This window comes from Budorcas taxicolor, chromosome 21, assembly GCF_023091745.1.
Source record: "Budorcas taxicolor isolate Tak-1 chromosome 21, Takin1.1, whole genome shotgun sequence".
Lineage (NCBI taxonomy): Eukaryota > Metazoa > Chordata > Mammalia > Artiodactyla > Bovidae > Budorcas > Budorcas taxicolor.
The window spans coordinates 30,700,985-30,727,199 of record NC_068930.1 but is presented as its reverse complement, the minus strand read 5'-3'; the positions used below and the strand labels follow the sequence as shown (position 1 = coordinate 30,727,199).

The window sequence follows — 26,215 nt, the reverse complement described above, 5'->3', positions numbered from 1 at the left end:
GTGACTCTATTTCTGTTTTGTAGATAAGTCTATTTGTACCTGTTTTTTAGGTTCCACATATAGCAGCTGATATTTTTAATGCCTAGTATTGATTTTCCTTTCTCTGCAAATACATCTCAATTTTCCTCTGGGGAGTGACTGTATCCATCAGGACAGTTAATGATGGTGTCCTAGCCAGAGGGTGAGCATGTGAGCCATCAACCGAATCAATGCTGTCTCCCTGGAAGGTAACTTTCAAGCATCATGTCCCAGGACATGCAAATAGTGATGCCTTAAGGAGGCTGCCCATGCATTCCTGCACCCCAGACCCCCGAAGCTGCCCTATTTCTGGTCCTTGTTTGCAGTGTGACTGCCCAGCTTCTATTTAGCTCTCTAAGTTGAATAGTTTCCCAATTAATTCCTATTTTGTTTAAGGTAGTCGAATTGGATTCTGTCACTTACAACCCAACAACTCTAATCAATACATGACTCCCCTCCCCAAAGAATAATTGACCTGGACTATAAACAAGGTCTCTTTTTACATCTTCGTTGTTTAGTCACTAAGTTGTGTCCACCTCTTTGTGATCTCATGGACTGTAGCCCACCAGGCTCCTCTGTTCATGGGATTTCCCAGGCAAGAATACTAGATGGGTTGCCATTTTCTCCTCCAGGAGATCTTCCTGACCCAGGAATCAAACCCTCATCTCCTGAATTGGTAAGCGGATTCTTTACCACTGAGCCATTTGGATAGCACTCTTCTTACTTCTAACCATCTATAATTCCAGTAACCTCACATAACATAAATAACAAGGGCATTTAAGTCAAGAAAAAGGAAATGTAAAAGGTAGAGAAAGAAGATATTTACATTTTTGTGGTAAGGTAAATTATTGCTAACAAATATTCACTCCCTCCCCTCTGTCTTAATGGGAGAAATAGAGCTCCCCATTCATGTTGAGCTGGACCATACGATCTATTGGAAGGTAGATGTGAGAGGGTTCAAGTTTGGAGCTCGGGCAGGCCTTAGGAGTCCTCCTTGATTCGGTTCACTTCTCCGCCATGAATAATACTATGTCTTTGGGAAGAATGAGAGTCACATGGAACTGACCCAAACCCAACCCTTGGAGCCAAGTTTAGTCTAGAAAAGCTGAACCCTATATAGCCTGTAGATGCATTAGTAAGAAATAAAAGTTTGCCATGAAATTTTAAGAAATGTTTTTGTTGTTGTTGTTATGTAGCATTATCATGGCTATAGCTGACTAATACAAATTTGTTTTTATTTCAGTCAACTTTAAGCCTAGCAATTTTCAGTTTCATCTAGCCTAGGAAGGGGTAAGCAAATGTCCTACCTGCTACTTTGACCTGGTTGGGGGCACAGGTTCTGCAGGGGAGCACCTGGAACTCTTCTGCCTGGTACATGGAGTAATCGGTACTGGCAACAACCAGGGTGTCCCCAGGCTTCCATGACTGTACATTGTCTTCCAGGTGCAGGATGGTGCTGTTCACATTGGTGTCGATGGTGACGGTGAGTTTGGGCCTCACTATAACCCAAAACAGGAGAGACTGAGAGATAAACCTTTGCTCCTGGCAAACTTCCACCACTTTCCTTACCCTCCCTAAATCAGTAAATGCCAGGTTTGCCTATCCAAAACCCAAATCACCAGGCTCGCCCCGAACCAGTCTTGGTATGGGTTTTTTTTTTTTATTTGAAGTCATCAAAAAGCCCTACCAGAAAAGAGCCATTCATTAGCTCCGGGCAGGGGAATTTTCCACTAACTCCTTAGCTGGAGTTAAATGGGGCTGTTTCTCCACACCCACTTTGCAAAAGATGTAAAACAAATATAGTTTCTCTCAACTATTATTTACAGTAGCTGTCAGCCTTCTCTTCCAAAAAACTCCCATCCCTAATGACTGCCTTCTGGAGATGGCCAAGTGCCCTTGAGAAGAAACCGACCATTTCCAACCCTTGCTAACAAGCACCTCGGGAACTGGGTTTAAAATAATAGCATCCAGAGAGGCCATGGGCTGCGTATCTCTGGGGGGACGGGGGCGGGCTGCAGGAAGGTCAGCTCCGTCCACAGCACCCTGGTTGCCTTGAATAGGCCCTTCCCCTTCCTGAAAGGCGTATGGGCAGGGTGGGGCTCTACTGGCTCCTGCCAACTCTGAGGACCCTCCCACGGTTCCTGTGTCATAGAAGGGCTCTCCATCGAGAACTTGGCAGGAGCGCCATGTCACTGAGATACCCGGAGGCGGCTGACCCTGCCATCCAAACTCGCAGTGCATAGCTGCCAGCTGGAGGAACCGAGCCACGGAGGCAAGAGTGTCCCCAGTAAGGGGCTGCTTACCAGGCTTTCCACACAGGAATCGCACACGGTAGCTCTGGCAGGCTTGGCCCCGGTCGTAGCACACAAACCTGTAATCCTGGCCTCTTTTGTAGACAACCTCAGTGGTGAGGTTGCCTCCATCCAGTGTAGTGGCCTGGGCATGGCACAGAAATTACAAAGTCATTTCTCTTCGTAAAGAAGGAAGGTGATGATTAATGTTACAAACATATACTCACAAGTCTAAAATTGCTGCTGCGAAACTTATTTACAATGGCTTTAGACCATTATTCTAACATTTCCTTCTCTATTCTGTTATAAGAAGGGCAGCATGAAGTCACAGGGTGGATAAACATCTTGCCTGGGGTCCCACCATATTTGGTATCCAAACCAGTGAGTAACTATACTGGGGAACGGTTTACAGAGTGTTTATCCCCACCACATGCTCTTTTAAGAGCTGGGCGTGCTGCTTTCTACAACTTGTACCAGTCTCCTCCACCAGTATGCCCACAGTGGCCAACATTTACTGAAGACTCATTGGATCAACCTGCTGGTGCCCAAATGTGACTCCATATCCTGTGGGGAGTCTTTAAAAAATACTCTTGCTGGGACTTCTCTGGTGATCCAGTGGTCAAGAATCCTCCAGCCCATGCAGGGGACACGGGTTTGATCCCTGGTTTGGGAAGATCCCACATGCCTCGGAGCAACTAAGCCTGTGCACCACAACTGCTGAGTCTGTGCTCTGGAGGCGGTGAGATGCAACCACTGAGCCCATGGGCTGCAACTACTGAAAGCCGAGTGCCTAGAGCCTGTGCTTGGCAGCAAGAGAAGCCACCAAAATGAGTAGCCTGCACACCACGACTAGAGTAGCTCCCACTCACTGCAACTAGACAAAGCCAATGCAGCAGCCAAGACCCAGTGCAGCCACCAAAAAAAAAAAAAAAAATGCTCATGCCCAGGCCCCATCCTCAGAGTCTTGGATTTGACTGTGTCTAGGGTACAACCTGGACATGAAAACTTTGAAAGGCTGCCCCAAGTGATTTCAATGGGAAGTTAAGTTTGAGAACCCCTTTTGTAGTTATGGAGCTCCATACATTTTTTTTCAATTTGTTTTTTATTTTTTGGCCTCACTGTGCACCACATGAAATCTTCGTTCCCTGACGAGGGAATGAACCCTCACCCCCTGCCTTGGAAGTGCAGAATCTTAACCACTGGGGGCCACCAGGGAAGTCCCTGAGTTCCATACATTATTGCATTCAATCTTCCTGGCGCTGAGGTCTATGAGGTTGATGCTGGTTGGAAACATGCTCAGAGAGGTTGGGTAATTGCCCAGTGTCACACAGCTGGTAAGAGGCAGGGCCAGAGTCTGAATCTGGACTCATCCAGTGATAGATGCACGCTGGGTAGGTGTGTGGTGCCTCGCAGTCCCTTGCGCTGCTGTCCCTACTGTCCTGCGTTCAGTGTCTGTCTCCTACCAGAGGGGTGATGGGCTCTGGAAGGGCCAGGTATTGCTTCTTCCCTGATCTCAGCATCCAATCCAGGGCCAGGCACACAGCAGAGTCTCAGCTGATGGCAGCTCCAAGGCCAGGTAGAGAATGTTAGGAGTGGGTTCAGAGGAGGGCACGGTCCCTGCCAGCTGGGGCTCACCCTGGGGCTGGGGTGTGTCTGTACCACGACAGTGGCTGTCATCAGAGACTTGCAATTTAGAGCAAGGGCCGCAGCTGTTGTCCTTTTCGGCACAAAGACCAAAGGGACCAGGGCTGGGCAAATAGGAAAGCGAAGTATAGTCCATCTAAAAAAGGGCGGGGGGAGCTTTTAGGAAACATTGTTTTGAACTCAGCAGATATCCGTTGTCTGTGGTTTGGGAGGAGAGCTGTGGAAATGTGAGTTTAGCCAGAATAAAAATTCAGGCCTTTCCTGCAGGCAACACGCTCACAGCCCTTATCTGGGGTGGTTCCTGCAGCAGAGAGGCAGGCACTGCTGACTTGCCCTTAGAGGAAATAAGGAAGGCTCACAGGGATTTAGGTGCAAGTTCAAGGTCACCTGACTGTCAAGCCCACTCCTCTGACTCCCAGATCTTTCCCCTTGAGGCCAGCATGTTTTTCAGTAGGACATCCCTGAATATTGAGAACTGAGCCTAAAAACATCATCCAAGGGAGCTGGACATTTTTTAAGGTACAACATCCAATAAAAATTTCAAGAAAACCTCTATTCAATTTTATTGTTTTTCTTTTTCTCTCTTTTAAATCATAAGAATGACCTCAGTTTTGGATAAGAAGAGTAAAAAGGGCTCTCCCACTGTTCAGTGAACTTGATCTTCACTTTAAGTAGACACAATGTGATTGTTATTCTTGATAATAATTATAAAATAACTAGCAATGTCATAGGCTTCCCTGGTGGCTCAGTGGTAAAGAATCCGCCTGCCAATGCAGGCGATACAGGTTTGATCCCTGGTCCGGGAAGATCCCCTAGAGAAGGAAATGGTAACCCACAACAGTATTCTTGCCTGGGAAATCCCATGGACAGAAGAGTCTGGCAGGCTACAGTCCTTGGTGTCACAAAAGAGTCAGACACAAGTTAGTGACTAAACAAGCAATATCATAATAAATAATAATATAAACAAATAATTTTAAAATAATAAAAGAAAATTATGGGCACTCGCTGTAGGTCAGAAGCTTCATGTATTGCTGCATTAAATCCACAAAATAATCCCATGAAGGAACAATTATTATCTCCATTTTTGCTTAGGAGGGAATTGAGACACTAAATTAAATAGCTTGACTGACAGATATGGCCAAGATTGCTAGTGAGGAACCCAGGGTGCAACATTTAAGGCAGCACTCACTCTCCAGGGTCACGTGAGTGCAGAGTTGGCACCTGGGAGGCAATGCCACCTTAAATTTGGTGTTTTGGGCACCTCACAGGTCCCAAAGGACATGTGAGTCCATTAGGTTCCACAGGCCTTGAAAGGCGGGTGAGTTTTAACAGAGAAGGTGGGAAGCAAGGAGATTTCAGCCCAGGAAACCATCAGAAGGGTGAGGACATGGGAACTGGGGACTATGGTTTTTGGGTTTGATTTTGCAGAATCACAAATGATCAGATGTTGAAAAACTTTCCTTGAGTTGAGGTCAACTATGCTGGTCTTAACTATCTCCTTTTTCTTTCCAACTCACCATCCTGCCCAGGTGACAATGTCCTAACACCCCCTCCCCTCCAAAGGATTTGACAGCAGGTATCCCAGGGACTCCTTGTGTGGGGCCCTCGGGGTGATCAGAGGTGGCAAGTGACCCCAGTAACCTGTGATTTCCCATGGTGGCAAAAATAGGCACCTGGGCATCTCAGTTTTGTCTCAGTCTCTCTGGTGGGTTAATTATCTTGGGCATTTAGCTCCTGGCAGATGTGTCTCACTCTCTGTTGATAAAGAGAATGAAATCTTGCCTCTCTCACCTGTGGTAAATATAGCATAAGCCTGGTTTTGCTTTTTTGACTTCAGAAAAACCCAGAGTATCCTCTACCTCATTACCTCTGATGACTATAAAGAAATGGGTTGATGGCGAGAAAGGAGGTGAGCCTGACATTTTCAGGATAGAGTACTTCCTGTTTCTTTATTTCTTAATTTATATTGGAGTATAGTTGCTTTACTATGCTGTGTTAGTTTCTGCTGTTCAGCAGAGTAAATGGGCCCCACAGTGTGCTGGCAGCCTAGTGGTTACAGAGTACGGGGTTGGGTCCCCATGGAAGGTCTGGGATTAGTGAGTTGGTGAGCAGTCATGTTGTTGTTTAGTCACTAAGTCATGTTTGACTCTTTTCAGCCCCTCTGACTATAGCCCACCAGGCTCCTCTGCCCATGGGATTTTCCAGGCAAGAACACTGGAGTGGGTTGTCATTTCCTTCTCCAGGAGATCTTCCTGATCCAGGGATAGAACCTGAGTCTTCTGCAGTGCAGGTAGATTCTTTACCACTGAGCCACCTGGGACGTGAGCAGTCATATACTATTACATGTATGACATATGGGAAAAATACATATATTTTCACTGGTTTCCTCTGCTCTCTCCAAGCCTTCAGTAAAGTTTTACAGACTGTTTGAGCCTGGGATTAGTGGTGCTTTGACACTCTCTGGGAAGAGTCCATATCAGCTCGGATCAAAGTTCCTGAGAGTAAGAAATGCCTAAGGAAAGCTATTTTCCTGTCATGGAGAAGTGGTCTTCTCAACAACAGTGGTCTGGAGCCAGACAGCTGGCAGAGCAAACACTGGGAGGGATTTGCAGAGCATGGACACATTCCTTGAGGATTTCCAGAAATGCTTGGGGAGGGAGCAGCCCTGGTATAGGACTGGACTTCCTGTAGCCAAGTGAACTGGAGGAATCCAATTGGGGCTCTCTCAGAATTAGAGCTGGAACGTGCAGGGTTGCAAGAAAAAAAATAAAGTTAAATCTGAGAAGTATGTGCTTTGGGGGAGTCAGCGCTTTTTGATTCTCTTGGACCTGAGAAGAGTCTATAACGTGTAATGGAATCTGGGTAAATCCTCCTCAACCACGCTGGAGCCATGTGAATGGACAGCCTTGGCCAAACAATGAGAAAGGTTTCCCTGGCCTTTGCTGACCGCAGAACTGACCGTCCTCTCTTGGAAAAGTGGCCCTTGTCCTGCGGTCCCCCTGTATTGCAAGGCAGAGGGCGGAAGTCAAGCCTTGAGGGTGGAGGGATATGGAGGAGTGAAAATAGTCAGATGACCTGGGACCTAAGGTTAGATAATCTGAGAAAAGATGGTACAAATGTTTCTATTTTTATTGGCTGAAAGAAGATAAAATGGGCAGAGACGGTCTTCTAAATTCTTGTGTGTGTGTGTGTGTGTGTGTGTGTGTGTGTGTGTGCGCGTGCGCGTAGTTATGTTGGACACTTTGCAACCCTGTGGACTGTAGCCTGTCAGGCTCCTCTGTCCGTGGGATTCTCCAGACAAGAATACTGGAGTGGGTCGCCATGCCCTCCTCCAAGCGTTCTTCCCAACCCAGGGATCTAACCCTTATCTCTTGTGTTTCCTGCATTGTCAGGAGGATTCTTTACCACTGAGGCATCTGGGAAGTCAAATTCTCTATCAGACATTTAAGTGGCCCCAAGTCTTGTTTTGGAAGAAGACCAGGCATAAGGAAATAAACTCCATTTTCTTGCCTATGTCTCTGTTTTTCCTATTCTCCTTTGAGCTCTCAGGCTCACCAGCTGAGCCACTGAGTTGTGCCACACTTTCCTGATGCAGCCAGCTGAGAAAGCCTAGGTCCTCTTTGCTCGGTCGCTCAGTTGTGTCTGACTCTTTGTGATCTCCTGAACTGTAGCCTGCCAGGCTCCTCTGTTCATGAGATTCTTCAGAAAGAATCCTGTAATGGGTTGCCATTTCTTAATCTAGGCGATCTTTCTGATTCAGGGGTTGAAGCCACATCTTTGCATCTCCTGCCTTGGCAGGTGGGTTCTTTACTCCTAGCACCACCTGGGAAGCCCTGGTCCCCTTTGAACAGAGTTAACTCCAAGTGAAGAACCCAAGCAAATACTGTCCATTCTGTGAAGGCTGACTTTCACTAAATGGAGAACAAGACTGTAGGTGTTCTCCACCTGGGCTGGTCTCAGCCTGCACCTGAATTCCAGCTACACCCTGTGAACCTGAAGCCCCCAAAGAAATGAATGGGTGCATGAAGCCGAGAAGGTCATACACTCCCCGCGCTGGGCACCCTCACCCATGGCTGAAGATGCAGGCTGAGGAGACAGAAAAGGAACTCTTTAGCAGGACCCAGAAGAGAATCTGAATCCTGGCTTTGAAAGTCATGGGCAATCAGCAGACAATCAGCTTCCAGGTCAGTCTTTAAAACGAGAACGCTACTCTCCGGCATTACCGACATCACAGGAGGGCCGTGAGACTCACACCACTCAGATAGTAAGAGAGTTTGTGACCTACAGCATCTTCTTCAAGACAAAGCCTTGATAACTTCTTGGTTACCTGTATATCAATGGGGCGATTGCAGATTTTCCCTGGGTGAGTGACCCCGAGGTCTGAAATTTTCTCTCCACCTTTCGTGTAAGATACTTGGTCATGTTCGAACCACTCTGTCCACTCCACATCTGGGCAGAAAGCAAAGATCAGGGTCAGGCAAGCAGGGCGCTGAGACTGGGCATGCTGGGCACAGCCTCCGAGTACCCTCGGCCCAGTGGGAATCAAATACCATAAGTCCAGACTCTCACCAGGCTGGCTCCCAGAGGCCTGTAATCCATCTGCCAACCTCCCCGCCTCCCCCAACTTTTCATTGCAAGTGCCTCTTATTGACTATCTTATTTTATAAGAGCAACAGCTATTCTTCATTATTGCCAAAAGGAGAAAGATGAGATCCAGCCATGAACCCATTGTCTGAGGGTGCTCGTGAAGAGTGTTGCTTTCCACGCCACCCCCCATGTCCCCGTGTGTGAGCTCCTTGAAGGCTGGGTCCTACTGCTGTCTGCATCCCCTGTCAGTGCCATCGCCTGGCACAGAAGAGGCATTCTGTGAAAGGGCACATCCCTCTGGGTTATTCCCTACTGAGCCCAGATTAAAGACTGCTCTCAGCTGCCAACTGAGTTGACACTGAAGCCATCAAGCGGTCTTACTGGTGGAAAGAAAAATTCTCGTTCTGCAAAGTCCCGACTTTTTATCCTGCTGTGGAATTTTACCAAGGGGTCCCAAGCTCCTCACCTTGAACCCACTCGCTGGATGAGGAGACGTTGAAAAGCTCACCATGCTCTGTCCGGAAGAGTTTGAACACCCGGGCAGCAGCAGAGCCGTGGTGTCCTATCAAGGAGGAGATCGGAGGCATCAGCAAACACACAGACCCCCGAATTAGGAAAGATGTGATGCTAAGGCAGAGAAAGCCCCCTGCACACGTAAATCTTGAACTTCTTCATCTTGCTTTTTTTTTTGGCCACAAGGCATAGCATGTGGGATCTTAGTTTCCTAACCAGGGATGGAACCCATGCCCCCTGCAGTGAAAGCACAGACCACTAACCACTAGACTGCCAGCACAGTCCTCAAAGCATCTTTTTAGATCAAAATATTACTCCTGCTGGTTCTGACCCAGTTCTCATCGTTCCTGTGTCACTTGTTTGGGAGTAAACAGATGACGATCTCTTTGCAAATGTAAACATTATCTTAGTGATCAGCCTTAGACCAGTATGGACTTTTGCCACTCATGTAACCTGGCCATTAAGCAGCTAGTCACTCAACAGTGTGTTGGGAGATGGATCAGCCATATTCTGGGGAAGGAGACGGGGGGTGTTTGGTCATGTCCAACTCTTTGCGATCCCATGGACTGTAGTTCGCCAGCCTGCCCTGTCTATGGGATTCTCCAGGTAAGAATACTGGAGTGGGTTGGTATGCCTTCCTCCAAGGGATCTTCCCAGCCCAGGGATCAAACCTGTGTCTCTTATGTCTCCTGTATTGGCAGGCAGATTCTCTACCACTGCACTATCTGGGAGGAGAGTGGTTCAAAAAGCCCCTGAGCCTATTGGTCAGAAAAACCCAGAGGGGAATGGCCTTTCACCGTTTATTACCATGATACTCGATGTGGTCTTCGACGGAAGAAGAGGGATTTCCTTTCACAGTTAGGAAACTCCAAGGGTGTCTGAAAAAAAGACAACAACAAAAAGTAAAGTTTTCACCGGTCTGAGCCTGTACTGGAAGCAGACGTAACATAGTGTCATAGTGAGGCTGTTTGGGGAAATGAGTTCCTGGGCTGGGCTTCCCTTTTCCAAAAGAACAAGAGCCTTTCTCAGCAAGCCCTGGCTTTCCTAACCATTTGAAAGGCCATCTGACCAGCCTGATGTTTGTGGATCCTGAGCCTCGGCAACTCCATTTTGGCAGTAGATGGGGCATGAATCATAAACAAACAAGCCCATAGACCCACATACCACTTGCCAGGCTCAATGAGGTCCTGAAGCAAGAGCTCTGAGTCCTTCAGGAAAATAAGGAGACATGCTCCAAGGGAGAAAGGTTATTTCTCTCCCAAGTCAAGCTCGAGGAAAACTGGGCAGATATGTCTGAGTCCCGAGCAATCGGCACTGGGCCTTGGGAAGGAAACAGATGCGTTTTTTTCACAAAGAGCAAAAGAGGAAAGAGAAGCGGCCTGATTTTGGAAAGTCACACACTCTTCTCTCCACTGAAATGTGCACTGCTCTAAGGCAGGGAGGTTTTCTTATCCATCTTTATCCAACCTCTAATACCTAAGCCAGCCTCTCTCTTACTATGAGCTATCAATAGCTCACATTTGTTTGATTATTTTTGTTTTGATCTCATCTTCAGATCAAAGGTTGGGGTTCATTGAGGTTGGGGATTAGACTGTGTCACACTTGCTTAAAAATGTTTCAATGCCTACTGACCTGGATAAAGAGCAAGCTTCTTGGCACTGAGCAAAAGGCCATCCTGTGCCCACCTTGCCAAGTTCATCTCTCTTCCTTCCCTTTCTTGTTCTTTCACACACCATCATCAATTCTTTTATGTCTGCCTTCCCTTGAGAGCTCAAGACTTCTGGCAAGACCTCACGACTTCCCACAAGAACTCAGTATGACTAGTCCCTTCCTGGTGCTTTATTTCAATTTCTGCTCAGTAATCACTTTCTGGATGAACGAACTTACGATGGGCCTCAGTTTCAGATCTTCTGCTGAATTTAAGTGCTCTGAGTTTGTCATTCAAAGTGGGTCTATATACAAATGAAGGGTAACAATGTAATTCCTGCCTATGTATCTCCTTTACTCATAGAACATATTAAGAGCATCCATCCTAAGCACTGAAGAATTAATGCCTTCAAACTATGGTGTTGGAGAAGACTCTTGAGAGTCCCAAGGAGATCAAACCAGTCAATCCTAAAGGAAATCAACCCTGAATATTCACTGGGAGGGCTGATGCTGAAACTCCAATACTTTGGCCTCCTGATGCAAAGAGCCGACTCATTGGAAAAGACCCCGATGCTGGGAAAGATTGAGGGCAGGAGGAGAAGGAGGCAACAGAGGATGAGATGGTTGGATGGCATCACCAACTCAATGGGCATGAGTTTGAGCAAACTCCAGCAGATAGTGGAAGACAGGGAAGGAAGATAAGCAACAGAAAAGGGAAAATATAAGCTTCAGATCACATGGATGTCTAGAGAGGACCCACATGCCTCTCCTCCACTTTTCCAATTATTCCTACACCACCAACTCAAATCAACAGATAGATCAAGAGCTGGAGGCACATTTAGCATCCCCAAAGCTTATTTCCCTGTCTCTGACACTGATCTCTTTTTAAAAAAGTAATAATACCCAAATATGTTTACTGAACAAACACACTCTCCCTCACTGAATTGATGCAACCTATGTCACACATTGGGGCTTCCCTGGTGGCTCAGCAGGGAAAGAACCTTCCTGCAAGGCAGGAGATATAGGAGAGGCAGTTTCAGTCACTAGATGAGGAAGATTCCCTAGAGGAGGAAATGGCAACCCACTCCAGTATTCTTGCCTAGACAATCCCATGGATAGAGGAGCCTGGCGTGCTGCAGTCCATAGGGTCACAAAGAGTCGGATACAACTGAGCGACTGAACAACGACAATCCTTCCCATGGCTCTTGAGAAGAGTTGCTAATGTTCATTGAGTTTTACTCTATGCTACCCACAGTGGCAAATACTTTGCTCATATCATCACCTTTACCTTCCCCAGAGTCCTCTGAGCTGACTCCTGAAATATCCCATTTTACACATCACGGGGACAGTTCAAAGAGAGGGTGAGTCACTTGCGTGCCATCACCGAGGAGGAGGTCCAGCCCAGACTCAAGACTCAGGACAAATTGGATGCCAGGTCTTGGCCCTTCTTCTGCTGAGGCCATACGTAGCCAGTCTCTTTGTGGTTCTACCTCTTGGTGTAGATTAACAAACTGGCCTTTTGGCTTATATGACGATGAAATAGCAATGCCCTCAGTTTTTATCAACAAAGGAGCTTCGCAATACTACAGTGTCATTGTCATCTTTGGCTGCCCAAGTTTCCTGCCCAAATCCTCCAGAGGGAGTTGCCCGTGGGCAGGTGGAAAACGCACCCTGGAACCTGGAGCCCTGCTCCTGCCCAGGGGGACTCCACCCAGTCAGTAAAATTGCTTTGCTCAGAGCCCAGGAGAGCCTCTGGCCTGCCCCCATCTTGCCCATCATCTGCAGAGCCGAAGGACAGGGCGTCTCTATCTCCAACAGCCACAGGGAAGATGATCTCAACTTTCCGCTAAACCGAGATCTGATTCAACACGATTCAAAGGTGTGGCTACTGTCGGCTAAACCATAACGCATTTATCTTCATGCCAAAGCGTGCGCACCGCCAGAATCAGGCATGACGCTGCAAACCCAGGCAAACAAAACTCGCTCTGGAGCACATCAAAGTACCCCTTCTGCTGGGAGGGTCTTGGCAGGGCAGAGGCAATTCATATAGTCTCTAAACAGATGTCTGCCAACCCCCCAAGGCACGTTATGATCCCTTCACCAAAGGAAAGGAAGATGACCATTCATTGTACATCTGAGGCACAGCTCTTACCCTCAGTAGATACTCAATTAATACTTAGTAAGTGACTGACTGAATGAATGAGTTTATATACCAGAGAGTTTGAAGTTTGAAAAGTGGAATATGCTTGTAAGAAAAACTAGGTTCCCTTTAAAAACAAGTCGTAATATATCCAATGCAGATGGATGTGTGTGCCTGCATCCTCCAGGGTCACCCTTGAGGGTCACGTGGCCCTGGGGAAACCAGGAAGGAAGTTAGGTAAAGTCTGTCTGGGCTAGCGTTGCTTTAGTGTTCTGGAGCCCGGGGAAGCGATGGAAGTGATGACCGATACCTGAATCCAAGGTGTAGGAAGTGTTTGCTGCCCAGTTTGGTCATCGCCTTTCTGGCCACATCATCCAAGTTTCGAGAGCCTTCATCGTTCACAGCAACAGAAAGGATCCTGCCATCAGGCACAGCATTTAAATACTGGGCCAGACGCTCACTCTCTTTCTTGGATCTATAGGTGTCAAATCTGAAAGGGGCAGGGAGAGGAGATATTAATAGTCCTAACAGCAGTGCAAAAAGAGAGCTCTAAGCACCTACCTGTAGTAAGACAGCTAACATGCCATCCAAAATCTCAAGAGTCATGATTTTTAAAGAAAAGAGCTTTCATTACAGCAAAGAAAAAAAAATCATCTGAGACTTGTCAAAGATAATCCATCCTCATACATATAAAGCAGCTATGAAATGGAGATCTCAAAAAACTTACACCACAGGTGACAAGAATTTACAAAGGAAAGATAAAATTTTGTCATGATCCCAACTCTAAATATAAAGCATACTTACTAAGTATAAAGATTTTGTACAATGGCAATGAAAATTCCAAAAGAATTTGTCTTGGAACTTAACAAGCAAAATAGTTCTACAAGGAATCTAGAAAAATAAACCAGCATGAATAGCCAAGATTTGAGAAAAGGAAAACAAAGGCAGTTAGGGGATGTGGGTGAGGGGATGTGTGGGTGCTCAGGGGTCATCAAACTTACTTTTAATTGTTTCCATAACCTGTTCTGACCCCACCTAGGCCCCTTCCTTCTCCACTGACCTTTCCTATGAAACGTCTGCTACAATCCTAACATATCTCAGGGTCTCATAATCATACCACAAGCCCACTCCTGCCTTCACTCTATCATTCTAAACTTCTCTTCAGCCAATCAAATGCTTACTACCTCCCCAGAGCTGATCTAAGTTCTTATTTCTCCAAGTAACTTTATGCAAGTAACCTCCAGGTGACCAGGTCTCAAGTGACCATAGCCTGCATTTCCGTGTGTGTTTAGTGTTTACTAATATCTTTACTCAGACACCTTTAGCTGTCAGATTCTTGAGCCCACTGACTCATACTTTACCCAAAGGAGACAAGGAAGGGGCAGGCATCCTGACTTTGGAATCTCCACACCAGCTATTGGTATAATATCTCATTATCCACCTCAATGATGAATTCAATTTCATTGGCTGCCACGAGTAATCCATATTGTACTACCTGAGAAGCAGCACTATATCTGAAGAAAACCAGAGTTCAAGAGAAAGCACGCGCCCCAATGTTCTTGCAGCACTACTTACAATAGTCAGGACATGGAAGCAACCTCAATGTCTATCTACAAAGGAATGGATAAAGAAAATGTGGTACATATACACAATGGAATATTACTCAGCCATAAAAAGGAACAAAACAACACCCGTTGCAGAGATGTGGATGGACCTAGAGACTCATTCAGAGTGAAGTCAGTCAGAGAGAAAAAAGCAAATATCATATTATATCACTGATAAGTGGAATCTAGAAAAATGGTACAGATGAACCTATTTGCAAAACAGAAATAGAGACACAGTTGTAGAGAACTCATATATGGACACCAAGGGGGGAAAAGGAGTGGGACGAACTGGGAGACTGGGATTGTCACATACGCACCACAATGTATAGACTAGATGACTAATGAGAGCCTACTGTGCAGCACAGAGAACGCCACTCCATGCTGTGTTGACCTAAATGGGAAGGAAGTCCAAAAATGAGGAGATATATGTATACGTATAACTGATTTACTTTGCTTCACAGCAGAAACCAATACAAGATTGTAAAGCGACTATAAAAGTTAATACTAAAAACTAAAATAGGAATAAATTGAGTATAATCTAATAAAATTTTTAAGAAAGAAGCACCATCCAGGAGTCAGAGCACAATGGAGTAGACCACTCTCTCTCCTCTGAAGGGAGGAGCTCTCTGATAGCCTCTGTGCCAATCAAGTGCATCCTGGTTGCGTTACCCCTGGGCTGAGGATTGCTCCACCCCAGGCCAAGCAGGTGGCTGTCACCAGGGGACCCATGGGGGCAATTTAGTGACTCAGCGTCTGGGCAGATCTGGGTTTGAATCCCAGCTCCAACACTTCCAAGCCTTGTGATGCTGAGCTTCTCTATCCAAGGGATTCTCCAGGAAAAAATACTGGAGTAGGTAGCCATTTCCTCCTCCAGAGGATCTTCCCAACCTAGGAGTCAAACCCACATTTCCTGCATTGCAGGCAGATTTTTTTTTTTTTTTACACCATCTGAGCCACCAGGGAAGTCTCTGAGCAAATTTAGCCTCACTCAACCTCAGTGCTCTCATCTGTATAACAACAGAATCACCTCCCAGGGCATTTACGAAGATTCAGTTATACATCGTGGAGAAAGCGGTTAACACAGGGTTTTGCACAAAGTCCAGTGACTGTATTGTTGTTACTGATATTCACCGGAGGGCAAGGTGAATGGGCCAGCCTACACCACATCACAGCCAGCTCTTGCTGCCTTCCTGTGGATGCTCGTGGCTCCTGCCCTGTTTTTGAGAAATTCAACATCCCCACCCTCCAGCAGCACCAGGACAGCTGTGTCTGCTTGCCCACTCCAGCTGCGCCCTTCCTCATGTCTCTTTCTCTCCAAGTGGCCTGGACTGGCCTCTGCTAGGTCTGGGCAAGAAGCCCTGGGAGCTTACTGGTCAGGCCCAGCCTCTGCAGGGTCTACCAGCTCACACCCAAGCTCAGAGAGAGGACAGGGAGAAGAGACTTGCTGTTTCTACCTCCTGAATATCTCTCCAGTCCATCCACTTCTATCGCCGGCTGCTTCTACCTGAATCCTCACTAGTGACATCTTTTGCCCAGACCATGTGGAAGCCTCTGAACCAACTCTGCTAGTTTTACTTTTTAAAAAAATAATTTTATGTATTTATTTTTGGCTGTGCTGGGTCTACGTTACTGCATGGGCTTTTTGCTTGTTGCAGGGAGCAGGGGGCTACTCTTCACTGCAGTGCGTGGCTTCTCGTTGCAGGGGCTTCTCTTACTGTTGAGCACAGGCTCCAGGGCACTCGGGCTTCAGTAGTTGAAGCACATGGGCTGCGTTGTTGCAGCTCCCGGGCTCTGCAGCAAGACTCAGTAGCTGTGATGCAAGGGCTTAGCTGCTCTGTGGCATGTGGGATCTTCCCAGACTAGGGATCAAACACGGGTCACGTGCATTGGCAGGCAGATTCTTTACCCCTGAGACACCAGGGAAGTCCTGAGCTTTACTTTAGCTCTCTGCAAACAATCCACTCTCTACAGAGCAGCCGATTCTTTCAAGTTAGAAGGTATCCTTTATTTTTTTACTTCTTTTTTATTTATTTAATTTTGCAAATTTTTAATTGGTGGATAATTGCTTTACAAAGTTGTGTTCATTTCTGCTGTACAAAAATGCGAATCAGCCATAAGTATATGTTAATGTATATATAAGGAATCTAGAAGAATGGTACTGATGAGCTTATTTGCAGGACAGGAATAGAGTTGCAGATGTAGAGAATGGGGAAGGAGAAGGTGGGATGAATTGAGAGAGTAGCACTGACGTATATATACTCCCATCTGTAAACAGATAGCTAGTGGGAAGCTGCTGTGTAGCACCAGAGGTCAGTGTGGTGCTCTGTGATGACCTAGAGGGGTGGGATGGGGGAGGTAGGAGGGAGGCTCAAGAGGGAGGGGATAATGTAAATGTGGTGGTTCAGTCACTAAGTTGTGTCCGACTCTTACAACCCCATGGACTATAGCCTGCCAGGCTCCTCTGTCCATGGAATTCTCTAGGCAAGAATACTGGAGTGGGTTGCCATTTCCTTCTCCATAGTTATAGCTAAATCAGATCATTTTTTTCTTAAAGTACTTCGGTGGCTTTGCATTCTACCAAGAATAAAACCCACCTCCTCACTGGGCCTCCCAGGCCGCATACCTGCCTCTGCCTGAAACTCCGACGTCATTGCATGTCGTTTCCACCACTCTCTGCCCTCCCACCTCTCTGCTGGCCCTTCCGTCCTATGAGAACATCACGCACTTTCTCAGCCCTGGCCCTTTGCACTTGCTGCTCTCAGTCTTAAACAATCACTCCCCGGACTCAGCCTCACCCCAAAGTCCTCGGCTCAAATGTCTCTTGTTTACACTAGGCTCCCTGACCACGTGATGTAAGATGACCTTCCTGAGTTACTCTGCACCACCTATGTCTTCCCCTAACTACCGATGATCCCAGCCTGAAACTATGCTGTGTGTACATGTGCATACGTGTGTGTGAATGTGCCTGTTCCTGTTCAGTTCAGCTTCACAAGGAAGATGCCTTGGGAAGGAGAGACCTAACTCCTTGAGATCAAGGATTTCTGTTTTGCTTATGGCTCAGCACCCTGAGTGGCCTCTGGCTATCCAGTAGATGTGTGCTGAATGAATGAATATGTTGATGTGAAGGCAAACCTTACCTGTCAGAATGGATGACTGTTCCTGATTTGGGGTCGATGACATGGACAATGACTCCACGGTGACCCCAGCTCCTTTCAAAAAAATAGCCTCCCTCTTCCAGGCCACCAGGGTGAAGAGTCTTGTTCAGAAACGTCCAAGAGAGCTTCTTCTGTCCATGCAACTCAAGGGTACCTCCTCTGTCGACACCAATGTACTTGAGGCCAAAGTAGGGGTCTAGCTGAATGCCATCATCAGCCCTGTGAGAGAAAACGGCCCTCTGTGGTTGGCCAACATCTCTGTTTAGTGGCTGCTGAGCCCAGAGGGGGTGGCACTGCTGCTGACTCCCACTGTGGCCACCGTAGAACCAATCACACCTGGTGACCACCCAAGATCAGTGGACATAGCATGAGCAACCAAGACAGTCCCAAGCCGGAACAAAATGAGTCCAACAGGCCAAGCAGAAATACTCATCAATAGTCAACATGTTGGCACTTCTTTCCAGGTCTAAGTGCATTATATTTGGTCCATATCAGACGTGGAATCACCTGGACAACTACTGCATACCCTGTGTATTCTTGGCTACCACTTCTGAGAACTCTCAATTGCTTGGTGATGGAGCACAGCCAGAGGCAAATACTGCCTGGAATTTTTCTTTATCTTGTCCATCAGAGCCTATTAATAAACATTCACAGAGACTCCCTGAGCCATGACATGATTAGAAAGCAGCTGAAAGGCTGGCAGGGGTTTTTGTAACTTAAGTCCAGACCTGAGCCACAGTAAATAAAATACCTCGTGTACCTCTCCAACTCACCGAAATTGCCAGTGTCTGTCTTGCTCGTGATTGTGATCGGGCAGGATGTAATGATAATTCCTTTCTTACACTAAAGGCTTGCTGTCTCACCTTCCTCTCTTCTATGGACAATCTCCCCCGCATCAGATCCAAGGGTGGCATGGTACCCACAGTAGCGTGGGGACCGTCTACCCACCTTCCATACAGAACGATGCTGAAATTGCCCTGGAAAGGGCAGAGGGCACTCCCAGCATGCAGCTCTCCTCCGCTGTCAATCAGGATGTGCCGGGTACGCAAAACAATGGCCTCATCTTGGTCTTTAATGACTAGCTTTCCTGAAGAGGTAGGAATGGAGTGAGGTTGAAGAACACAAGTGTTAGTGATGAGATTCTAGCAGAGAGACGGGCAGACCTCCTGAGCCCCCATCTCCTCCAGGCAGGTAAGAAGGCCTCCTTCATGCACGTCTATGTTTGCTATGCTTATGATGTTCACTTTCCTCTGTCTTGGGATGGGTAAATATTGCCTGCTTGGTTTGCTGCCTTCACTGTGTGCCCTGCCTTCAATGAGTAAGCATCTGAAAGTCAGATAAGCAGAACTGCTCAGAGCACCAATAAGGAGTTTCCTCTATAAATGCTTCTTTCATTAAGATTGGACTCTGACAAGGCATTCCTTCAGTGCTCAGAGTTGATGGTTATCTCCAACAACCAGATGCTCTGACCTGAGCTCCAAGCATGTGACATTTGTTTTGTCCATCTAAAGTTATGGCAACCTGCATCTATCTGCTGGGCTCAGAGGCAGCAGACCAGAGAGATGGGACAGGGAGTATTGGGGGAAGGAGATTGCCTTACCTCCCTCTGAGATGCGGATGGAGTAGACCGTGGCAGAAGAGGTGAGCAACAGTGCCCTGCCCTGGCCTATATATACATAGTGGGCTGGATCATGGCCAGGATTCCAGGGTTGCAACTCAGGCCACTGATCAGGGCACTCAGCGGACCCTGCCAAGCACAGAGAGGTGTCACTGCCACCATCCACCAACCTCCCCAGCAAGGATGGCACAGATCATGGGGTGGGAGGAGCTATCAAGCACTTTCACGGCTCTGGCCTCCTCCCTGCTAGAGCTAAAAGCAGGGCCTTAGAGAGAAAAGAGAACCCCTGACATAGGAGGCCTGGGATTTATCCCACACCCATCATTAGTTCATCACGCATTTTCGGTGAACTTCCTTCTTCTGGGCTCAGTTTTTCCCTTTATCAAATGAAGGGTAGACCAGATGACTCCTCAAGATATTCCAGGATTTAAAGTTAGACAGTGATATACCTAGATTATTTGTATTCCAAGGCATCCTTTCCCCTGGAAAGAATGTTTGAAAAGTTGGCAAAGTCCTTTCCCCTTCTGCATGAGAATTTGACTTTTAGTTAATTTGCTCTCCCTGTTTCCCTGGAAACCTGAGAAAGATGGTATTCTATAAACGGTGCTACCAAGCAACATTAATTATAACAAAAGTGACCCCTGATTAGCCAGTGGCATTTAAACCAGGAACTATGAGGCACAGTGGTAAAGAATCTGCCTACCAATGCAGGAGATACAAGAAATGCATGTTCAGTCTCTGGATTGGGAAGATCCCCTGGGGGAGGAAATGACAACCCACTTCAGTCTTCTTGCCTGGAGAATCCCATGGACAGAAGAGCCTGGCAGGCTACAGTCCAGGGGGCTGTGAAGAGTCATGACTGAGTGACTGTGCACACACACAGTTATATTTATGACGATCCTGCTGGAGACGTCTTACTGTGGGCTTCCCTGAGTGAAGGGACTCTGATAACTGGGCACATCACACATGGCAACCCTGAAAGTTACATCTATGGAGTTGCTATACGAGACACTGGCTCTGATGGGGCAATTCCATACATGTCCAATGATGGCCTTGTTTCCTCTCACCTAAGGAGCTGTTATCTGGGAAACCAAAGAAGATAACTTCTGGGAGGCTTGTGGGATGTTACTAAGACCACTGCCATGAAAGAGGAGTGCCTGATGAAACACGAATTGCAGGTGGTGTTTCTGTCCTAAACGCTTCAAAGTTAGCCTGATGCTCAGCATGACCTGCAGGATTCCCTGGTGGCTCAGCAGTAAAGAAGCTGCCTGCAATGCAATGAGACATGCATTTGACCCCTGGGTCCAGAAGATTCCCTGGAGGAAGGGCGTGGCTACTCAGTCCAGTATTCTTGCTTGGAGAATCCCATGGACAGAGGAGCCTGGCAGGCTACAGTCCATAAAGTCATAAAGAGTGGGACTCGACTGAAGGAAGTGAGCACACAGGCATAAGCACGGCCTGCGGTAGCCTCGTGAGGCTGGATGTTTAGCTGAACTCAAAGTGCCCGTGGTGGGTGTTGCACTGCAGATGGAAGCACTGGGAGGAGTCCCTCCTTCCACTGCTCAGGAGGATCTATACCCCAGTGGGGTGCCGTGTACAGTGAGCAGAGAAGGCTGTCTCAGAAACAGGGAGACTCTCCCTGGACAGCAGGGGAAAGCCCAGAGGGAAAGGGATCAGAAGAGGCCACAGGCAAAACGAGATGAGAATGCTTGCTCAGTGAACAAGCCTCAATGTACTCTTTTTTTCCTCTCACTAGGAATTAAGTTGTGAGCCTGAAACAGTAGATTTTTAAATAACTGGGGAGGGGATGGAGGAGCAGGAAGGTGCGTGTGCGTGCTAAGTCACTTCGGTCTCGTCAGACTGCCACCCCATGGAATGCAGCCCACCAGGCTCCTCTGTCCACGGGATTCTTCAGGCAAGAATGCTGGAATGGGTTGCCATTCTCTTCTCCAGGGGATCTTACCGACCCAGCGATCGAACCTGGGTCTCCTGCATCACAGGCAGATTCTTTACTGTCTGAACTACCAGGGAAGCCCATGATCTTATGCACTGTATCTTTTTTTTTCAGATTTTATTTTATCTTTTTACTTTACAATATTGTATTGGTTTTGCCATACATCAACGTGAATCTGCCACGGGTTCTTAATGCACCAGATCTTATGGCAAATCAGGAAGGGAACATGAAGGTCAGGTGGCTCCCAGACAGCAGGCTGGCTGGCAGTTGTGTGTTTTTCGTCTGTTCCACCCCACCCTGAGTGTTTGATAAATTTTCAGTTGGTTGCCATCCTTTAACAAGTAGAGAGTTTTATACAAAAGTCTATATTTCTGGCTTCTCTTAAACATTCAATAGACCCGGAAATAGGTGCCCCCCTTTTCCCATGTGGGGGCCATTGGCCAGGACTGAAAAGGGTGAGTTCCTTATCAGGGGCCTGCATTCTACAGGTGACCACAAATCTACCTGGCCAGCTTCACTGCTTTGCATCATGTGCCTGGCACCTGTAGACACTGAATTTGAAATCCCAAAAGCTGCCTGATGAAACCAAAGCACAGGATAAGACTTGCCCAGGGTCATTGAGTTAGCAGGGTCAGGCCAGAACCCCGTGGCCCTGCCCCTGCCCCAAGGCTCCTGCTCCTGGCCCCCAGCCCCTTGCTTCCAGAAGTGGCTACACCTTCTTTGTTGACAGGTAAAGGCCCAGATACTGTGGCTTACCTGTGGATGCCACACCAGGAAAGTGGGCCAGGATGAACCAACCAATGGTCAGCATCACCCTAAAGGAGACGTCCGTCCTGTGAGCAGCTCCCATCCTGGCAGAGTGCTCCCTGAAACAGGAGCACACCGAGTCAGACCTGCAAGCTTACCAGGCTGGAGTCAGTATATGGGGCAGACACACACAGAGACACACAGGGCATGTGCACACACAGAGGCCATGCCAGCACGGGCACCCTCCAGCCGGCCAGTGCTGAGTCCTCAGCTGCCATGACTAGGATTGAGCAGATCGGGGCATGCCAGCCCTGTCATCAACTTCCTGCCTGTGTCCTGCAGCTCAGAGACCCAGTGACGGATGGAATTTCATCCTTGGTGCTTGAGCTCGCTACCCTCCAGAACAAAGCTTTATTTTTCCTTCTCTTAAGTTAAAAAACAGAGAAAACCAAAAACCACTCCCACTGAATATATGCTAGAAAATAGATGCCATTAACTTCCTGTGTGATCACAGCTGATTTGATTAACTTCTCTGGGCTTCAGTTTCCTAATCTGAAAAATGAGGCTGTGGACTAGCTGATTTCTAATGTTGAGAGACCCTTAGACTGCAAGGAGATCCAACCAGTTCATCCTAAAGGTAATCAGTCCTAAATATTCATTGGAAGGACTGATGCTGAAGCTGAAATTCCAATATTTTGGCCACCTGGTGCGAAGAACTGACTTATTGGAAAATACCCTGATACTGGGAAAGATTGAAGGCAGGAGGAGAAGGGGACAACAGAGGATGAGATGGTTGGATGGCATCACCAACTCAAGGGACATGAGTTTGAGTAAACTCCGGGAGCTGATGATAGGGGAAGCCTGGGAAGCCTGGCATGCTGCAGTCCATGGGGTCGCAAAGAGTTGGACATGACTGAGTGACTGAACTGAACTGACTGAATGTTAGTCTGTGCTTCTAAAACAAGTCTTGATGATAATATTGAGATCGTAAATAGGATGCCTGTATATTATAAACTCTTTTAATATTATCCATCCAAGAGGAAGGCAGGGCAGAGATAGTTAATTGTCCCCTAATATCCATTTTCCCTGGAAAAGAATCCCTGTGTTTTATCTGGGCACACAGCCACCTAGAATAAAGGCTACCTTCCTCAGTCTCTGGAATTGTTTTAGCCAATATGGCAAAAGTACAGTGTATGAATTCCAGGATATGTCCTCACAGAAGGTGGGAAGCCTTTCTCCATGCCCCCCACCCCTTCCTGCTGGCTGGAATATGGATATGATGGCTAGATCTTTAGCAGCTATCTTTGGCTATGTAGGTAGTTAGAGCCATGTGCTGAAGATGGTAAAGCAGAGAGTAAGAAACCAGGCTCCGACCCCATGGAGAATTGAAACAGCCCTAGACTCTGGATTTATTTTTCTGTGTGACAGAATTAAATTAATTTTATTTCATTTCTATTTTATGAAAGCCACTTTCTTTTTTCCTTTTACTCAGACAGAAGCTGACTGTGGGAATTTGTCTAGGTAATCGTCAAGACAGGAGCTTTAAAAAAAAAACAACAAGATGCCTGATGCCCCTTTCAGAATATAACGCTCTTGGAGAAAGATCTCTGTCCTCGGGTACTCTGTTGCACACTAGAGTATGTAAACGAGGCTGGGAGAGCAGCCTGCTCCGGCTCCCCTGCCCATGTCCTCAGATCCTCCCCAGAGCCTGAAAACAAACAGATATTCTCCCACATGGAGGAATGGGCCAGATATCTTTCATGCCACACAGGCTCCTGCCTCTGAACCAGCTCAGGGATAAATCTGATCATCCCTGACCTCCCAGCTCCAGGTGAAGTGCTTTGTGTGAGTTCAGTGAGTCGGAGTAGGCAGGAGGGTCTGAAACAGAATGCCCTGGCCTTGTGCCTGGTCCCTCCCACACAGGTGCACTGGGGAGGCTGGGGAGGGAGGCACAATGCTCTCAGCATCAATGTCCACGGTGTCCTGGCGGGCACCGTGCCTGGCCCTGGCCTGACCTGGAGAGAACAACAAGACCCATTCTAGTTGTCTCAACAGAGCTGCTGGAGTGGGGCATCGAATGGTGCCTTTCTCCCCATGACCCCCAGAAAAGGAGTGTCTGTTTTCACGCTCTTCGCAAGAGAAAGAAGGGGATGCTGGGGAACAGGAGTGTCTTGTGGTCCTCAGGGAAAGTCAGGGCCCAGCTCTCGAGCTTCCATCTGTTCAGCAAAACCAGAACTGACTTGTTCTTTGCTGCTAAGAAGCCGCAAGCCATCCTGGGGCTTCATGAACCTCAACTTCGGGCCATGAGCTAGGAGAGGAATGTGGCCAGCACTGAGCAGGGTGATGTCTGGGGGATGGGAGGCAATCTGGGTGTGGGCACTCCTCCAACCTTAACTGCTGGGTGACCCTCACCCAGGCATGTGCTTCTCTGGGCCTTGACTCCCCATATGCAGAGTGGAAGGTTGGGATACAGGGACTTGTGTCCCTGACACCTTCTGATTACAGCCTAGGTCATTTCAGAGACAAAAATTGTCAGTTTCAGGATGAATGTAAAAACAATTCCACCTGGCAGGATAACGCTCAAAATCTTTCTCCTAACATGAAACAGATCTGCTGTGTCTGAGGCACTGGAGGCAGAGAGAACTGCACCCCCCTGACTCAAAGAGCTCATGACCCCACATTGCCCGGGGAGGGGTGGGTTGGTCCTCCGGGCTTTTGTGCCCCCCGAGTGGCTTCCAGGGCCCTGAGCACAGAAACATGGAGAAAGGTCCTGTTGATATGCATCCCAAATGTTCTCGAATTTCACTTGGGACTTCTTCCCCAGGGGAGGAGGACAGCTTTTCCACTTGGCCACTGAAAGCTCTCTGGCAGCGGGAACTGGACTCAGCTTCTCCAGCTGGCAAGATATGGTCTGGAAACGGTGCCCAGCCGCAGAAGGCCTGGGAAGCACGCAAGTTGGCTAACAATGCTAGAAGCTTCCTCGGGGAGCTGCTGGCTGGAGCCTGGCTGGGTCCTGCTGGTTGTGAGCTGGCCCCTTCCTTGCAGGGCACGGTGAGCCCCTCGGGTAGAGTCGTGTGCAGGAGGAACGACTGGAACTCCAGGACACTTTGCTTCACAAGGCTTCACAATAACAAGCTAAAGTTTTCCAGAAGCTCGGCACCCCCACTCCATCCAGCTGTAGCTCCGAGCGTCTGCCAGGCTTCCCAGGAAAGCAGAGGGGCAGGGCGTCGTCTGCCCCTGGCTGTCTCTGCCTCTCCTCGCTGCCATCACACAGCCGGGGTGGGGGCTCTGCTCTTCCTCCAGCTGCCCTGGGGAAGTAGAAGCCATCACCTGAAGGAGAAGAGGAGCACAGGGTTATTCAAGCCTTCACCGAGGCCCCTGAACCCCCAGAGGAGCAGCATTAGCAGGTCCACGCCCCACAGTATCCCCGCCCCAGGGGGAGGCGGGCCCTTGCTGCCTGCAGAGCCTGCAGCCTGCAGAAGCCAAACCCTCTTCAGGGATTACCAGGAAGAGAGGGGGGAGAAGGAGGTGGGGTAGGCTCAGTGTAAGCGCTGAGGGGTGGGGAGTGGGAGAGAGTGTGTGTGGGCGGTGTGGTAGGGCTGCAGGGGGACCCGGAAGCTGCTTTGGGCAGTGGGACAGCACAGGGACAGCCGTCACTCTGTCACATCTGCAACAAGGCAAGTCCCATTTTCCACAAACCGAGGCTCGGCTCAGAGCAGCAGGACACTGTGGGGACCTGGAGCACAGGCCCCAGAGGCCTCCAGGCCAGCCCTGCAGCTTAACATCAGGAAAACCAGTTGACCACTCAGGCCTTGCTTTTTTTAACCTGTAAAACTGAAATAATGCCTCTTAAACTCCAAGGTCATTTTGATCCTCGCTTGAAGATCAAACGAGAGGCTCTATAGAGGATGATAAAGCTCTGGGCCTGACCTGTGGTCAGTACACAAGTTGTGGGAGCTGCTGGTATGAAGGATGCTTGCTACCAAGGGAGAAAGCCTGGGAGATGAACTCTGAGAACCTGGTCTGAGTTCCAGCTCTCAACAGCCACTTGACCTTAGACAAGTCATTCAACCTCTCTGGGCCTTAGCTGTCTCATTTTTAAAATGGGAACAATAATAGTACCCATAACCAGGAGGGTTTCCCTGGTGGTTCAGATGGTAAACAATCTGCCTGCAATGCAGAGACTGGATTTGATCCCTGGATTGGGAAGATCCCCTGGAGAAGGAAATGGTAACCTGCTCCAGCATTCTTGCCTGGAGAATCCCATGGACAGAGGAGCCTGGTGGGCTACAGTCCA

The 26,215-nt window shown here is 48.0% G+C and overlaps 1 protein-coding gene across 1 annotated transcript in view; it reads right to left on the bottom strand.

Moving 5' to 3' along the window:
* Positions 1 to 24,365, bottom strand: part of CEMIP (cell migration inducing hyaluronidase 1) — a 67,800-nt gene extending 43,435 nt beyond the window's left edge. The window contains exons 1-11 of the mRNA XM_052659972.1: positions 24,331 to 24,365; positions 21,928 to 22,037; positions 19,200 to 19,346; positions 18,548 to 18,686; positions 17,582 to 17,818; positions 13,151 to 13,330; positions 9,861 to 9,931; positions 9,007 to 9,102; positions 8,281 to 8,402; positions 2,322 to 2,454; positions 1,326 to 1,517 (exon numbers count right to left, since the gene is read on the bottom strand). Of these exons, the coding sequence (XP_052515932.1) occupies positions 1,326 to 1,517; positions 2,322 to 2,454; positions 8,281 to 8,402; positions 9,007 to 9,102; positions 9,861 to 9,931; positions 13,151 to 13,330; positions 17,582 to 17,818; positions 18,548 to 18,686; positions 19,200 to 19,346; positions 21,928 to 22,037; positions 24,331 to 24,365 (1,462 nt within the window). The remainder of the gene's footprint in view (positions 1 to 1,325; positions 1,518 to 2,321; positions 2,455 to 8,280; positions 8,403 to 9,006; positions 9,103 to 9,860; positions 9,932 to 13,150; positions 13,331 to 17,581; positions 17,819 to 18,547; positions 18,687 to 19,199; positions 19,347 to 21,927; positions 22,038 to 24,330) is intronic.
* Positions 24,366 to 26,215: the final 1,850 nt, after the last annotated feature.